Here is a 3,050-nt window from a genome sequence, read left to right on the forward strand (position 1 = left end):
GTGGCGATGGAGTGTGCGCTCACCGGCGAGGGAGGGCGGCTTTTATAGCCATGCGTTGGCGGTGAGAGGGCGGCCTACGTGTGTACGCGTGGCGGGATGTGCATCACGCACCTTCACTGTGCCGCCCGTGAGGCATCAATGGAAGGCTAACCGGTGCAGCAGCTTTGGCATTGATTCTCCGCGGAAAACCAAGGTGATGAGGACGATGAACGCGCCCGGTCGCTGAGGGCTCCGCCAGGCTTTCGCGCCAAAACTGTTTCCCCCGACGCCCCTAGGCGCCCCCCGGCGCGCCGGGTTCGTCCTGGGTTCGCCGGCGCCAAATTCGGCCCTGACCGAAGAAAAGTGGGCTTCTAGGGGCCCGGCTGGGCCGATTTTGCGGTGCCGGTGATAAAAAAGGGCCTTGGGGGCTTGTTGGGGGCGCGGCTGGAGATGCTCTTAGACAATAGCGCAAGGTCCATTATTTTTCATACCGGTGACGATCCAGATTGGAAATGAACACCTAAGAAAAATTAGATTGGAGACAGAAGAAATCATCTATAACCAAACATGCATGCCTCATCAAGACCTCACAGAAAAAAGCAGATTGCTCATCTTTATGTCAAGAGAGAGACGCCTTAGGATCGACCACATTCAAACACGTTGTAATTGTGTGAGCACTGTGGCCACCATCGGCGAGGGTGGTAAGGAGGATAAGCGGAAACACGAATGGGCTACCATGTGTTGAAATGAAGGGCCTAGACCTATTGGGGTTTTATAAGTCATGCTTATTGGGTTATGTGCGTGTGGTATTTTTTTTCTCCCGTTTCAACGCACGGGCTCTTTTGCTATTAAAGAGAAAAATATGGGCATGACAAGGACTGTTGGCTATATAAAAGTTTTTGTACATGTGCGTATTCGTTGATTTTGATGTGATCGATCCGTGGACGAATTCCAATAGTATCTTCTAGACGTGACATACACATCTAGTTGATGTCATCATCATTTTTTTAGAGATGCAAGTATATATACAAAGATTAAAGATATGCAAGTATACAAAGCATGAATTTTTGCTATCAGTATGTAGTATCCTATCGCTTGCAGTTGCAGCAAACAGTTAAATATTTAATTCAACATAATATATTCTTACCTCTTATCCCTCAAGAGTTCTGTGTACTTGCTGAGGAATTCGGTTCTGCCCCAGGTTTTGATTCCTCGGAGGGGATGGTCGTCAGAGATTTGCGCCGGCACAACCACAAGCTGCTTCAGCAGGGATTCCAGAAGGGACCATAGATCGTAGGTCTGGGATACAGCGACGAAAGCGCGGCACTGGATGTCGCGTAGCGCCGGGCTGTTGTAGACGGCGGTGGCGAGGGTGGTCTTGCCGAGGCCACCGGATCCGACGATTGACACCACCCGCCGGCGAGGTGCCGCGCCGTCTTCCAGCAGGCCGACCACGACTTTGGTCCAGCCGTCCATCCCGACGAGGCCTGACCCGCCGCCGGATGGAAGCCAGCGGCGCAGATTGTAGCTGGAAGGATCGAGCGAGCTGGGAGGATCACCTGCCGCTGCATCTTCTAGCCTGTACCTGATCCTCCGGTCGCTCACGCCCTTGGCACGAGACTGAAGCGTCCTGATCTCGGCGGCCAGCTTAGCCCGCAACCCCATCGTTCGCAGGAGGCTGATTATCCTGCCAAGGTAGCTCGCTAGTCCTCGATCGTCTCCGGGATGCTCGCCGAGATGACGGCAAAATTTGTCGATGCAGTCCTCCGCGTCGAACGCCACCTCCCTCACTTGTTTCATCCAGATCCTCGTCTACAGCAGCAGCACGGCAAGCGATTAACTCCGGAATTCATCAGGAGAGGTCATTTGTCATTCAAAAACTCGGACCATATTTACCTGCTGGCTGTGGTCGTCGCGGTCGGCCAGGTCGCGGAGGCAGCCGGTCATGCTCTCCAGTTCGTCCTTGAGCTCCTGGATCTGCCCACGTACGCCGCTGAGGAGCGCGTACTTGGTGGCAAGCACGTTTCCGAGCTTCCCTAATAGGATCCGCACGGCGCCCTGGGAGGCGCTCACCAGCGCGGCCTCCATCACTCAGTTTTTGAGGTCTTCCCGTCTAGGATCCGCGGCTTCTGGACACGGAGGCCGGAGTAGAGAGCAGAGAGAGTCAACCTGCCGCGAGCGAGGAAGTCGCTGCAGCACGGATCAAGGGCTGACATCTCAACGATCAAGACAAGAACTCGCTCGAACCAGCAAGGCACAAGCGCAAACATTTAAGATCAACCAGGGCCGGGAAGAGAAACCATACCTTTGTTGAGGAAATTAAAACCAGAATTCCTAGCTGGAGCAAGTGCTCAAGTTGCGCACTTTTGAGGTATTTCTAGAAGAACAGTTAGAATCGCTGTATTCATTCATCGAGAGGCGGAGGCCTTTATATACAGAAGAGGTACATCCGAGTGTAGCTAGCTGTTACAATGGAGTGGAGCTAATCTCCAGGAGGATCGTGCCCAGTCCTACGTGCAGGCAGGTGCGGGCGTGGTCGCGGTCACCTCACGTAGTGCCGGCGAGTGGGCGCGGCCGCGCGGGCCGGGTCTACTTCTGAGAGAGGAGATGGACGGAGGAAGACCAAGTAATAAGCGTGTGAAAGTTGAGAAATCGAGTAACTTCCTCTGTTTTCATTTTTCTTCCTGGGGGCTCAACAGGTGAAGCTAGCCGCCGCACCTTCGTGGACACAGCCTGCAGCAGCTAAAGAGCCTATCGGGAAAACTTGCGTGCCATGATACAAAATGGGCAGCGTCAGCCGCGGTCAGCCGGCCCAAACTTTCGGCCGGTCGCCTTAGAGTCGTCCGACCACAGCCCAGCTTATGCCAGGATCGCAGCTCCCCTCATCGCCTATCTTGTTATGCACCTCCCGCATCTCGGGCAGCCAACCCGTTCAAAGATCCACGGCTTATGCCACCGCTCGTAAGCACTGTCGCGCAACTCATCATCATGTCGGTTGCCGCTGTTGCTGGTTCCTTCCAGCTGCTACTGTCGCCGGTTGCAGCAGAAACTGGTTGCTGTCGCCGCCAACG

General features: G+C 54.5%; 1 protein-coding gene across 1 annotated transcript; it reads right to left on the bottom strand.

The window, feature by feature from the left end:
- Positions 1-505: 505 nt before the first annotated feature.
- Positions 506-2,460, bottom strand: LOC119348624 (disease resistance protein Pik-2-like). The gene is made up of 3 exons (XM_037616615.1): positions 2,285-2,460; positions 1,876-2,169; positions 506-1,791 (listed from the first exon to the last, which is right to left on the bottom strand). The coding sequence occupies exons 2-3, from the start codon at positions 2,065-2,067 to the stop codon at positions 1,123-1,125; spliced, it is 861 nt and encodes a 286-aa protein (XP_037472512.1). The 5' UTR covers positions 2,068-2,169; positions 2,285-2,460; the 3' UTR covers positions 506-1,122.
- Positions 2,461-3,050: the final 590 nt, after the last annotated feature.

This window comes from Triticum dicoccoides, unplaced genomic scaffold (genome assembly GCF_002162155.2).
Source record: "Triticum dicoccoides isolate Atlit2015 ecotype Zavitan unplaced genomic scaffold, WEW_v2.0 scaffold98447, whole genome shotgun sequence".
Lineage (NCBI taxonomy): Eukaryota > Viridiplantae > Streptophyta > Magnoliopsida > Poales > Poaceae > Triticum > Triticum dicoccoides.

Coding starts and splice junctions, on each gene's coding strand:
- LOC119348624 (XM_037616615.1), bottom strand. CDS start 2,067: ATGGAGGCCGCGCTGGTGAGCGCCTCCCAGGGCGCCGTGCGGATCCTA. Junction 1,792..1,875: donor GCGACGACCACAGCCAGCAG/GTAAATATGGTC, acceptor CTGCTGCTGTAG/ACGAGGATCTGGATGAAACA.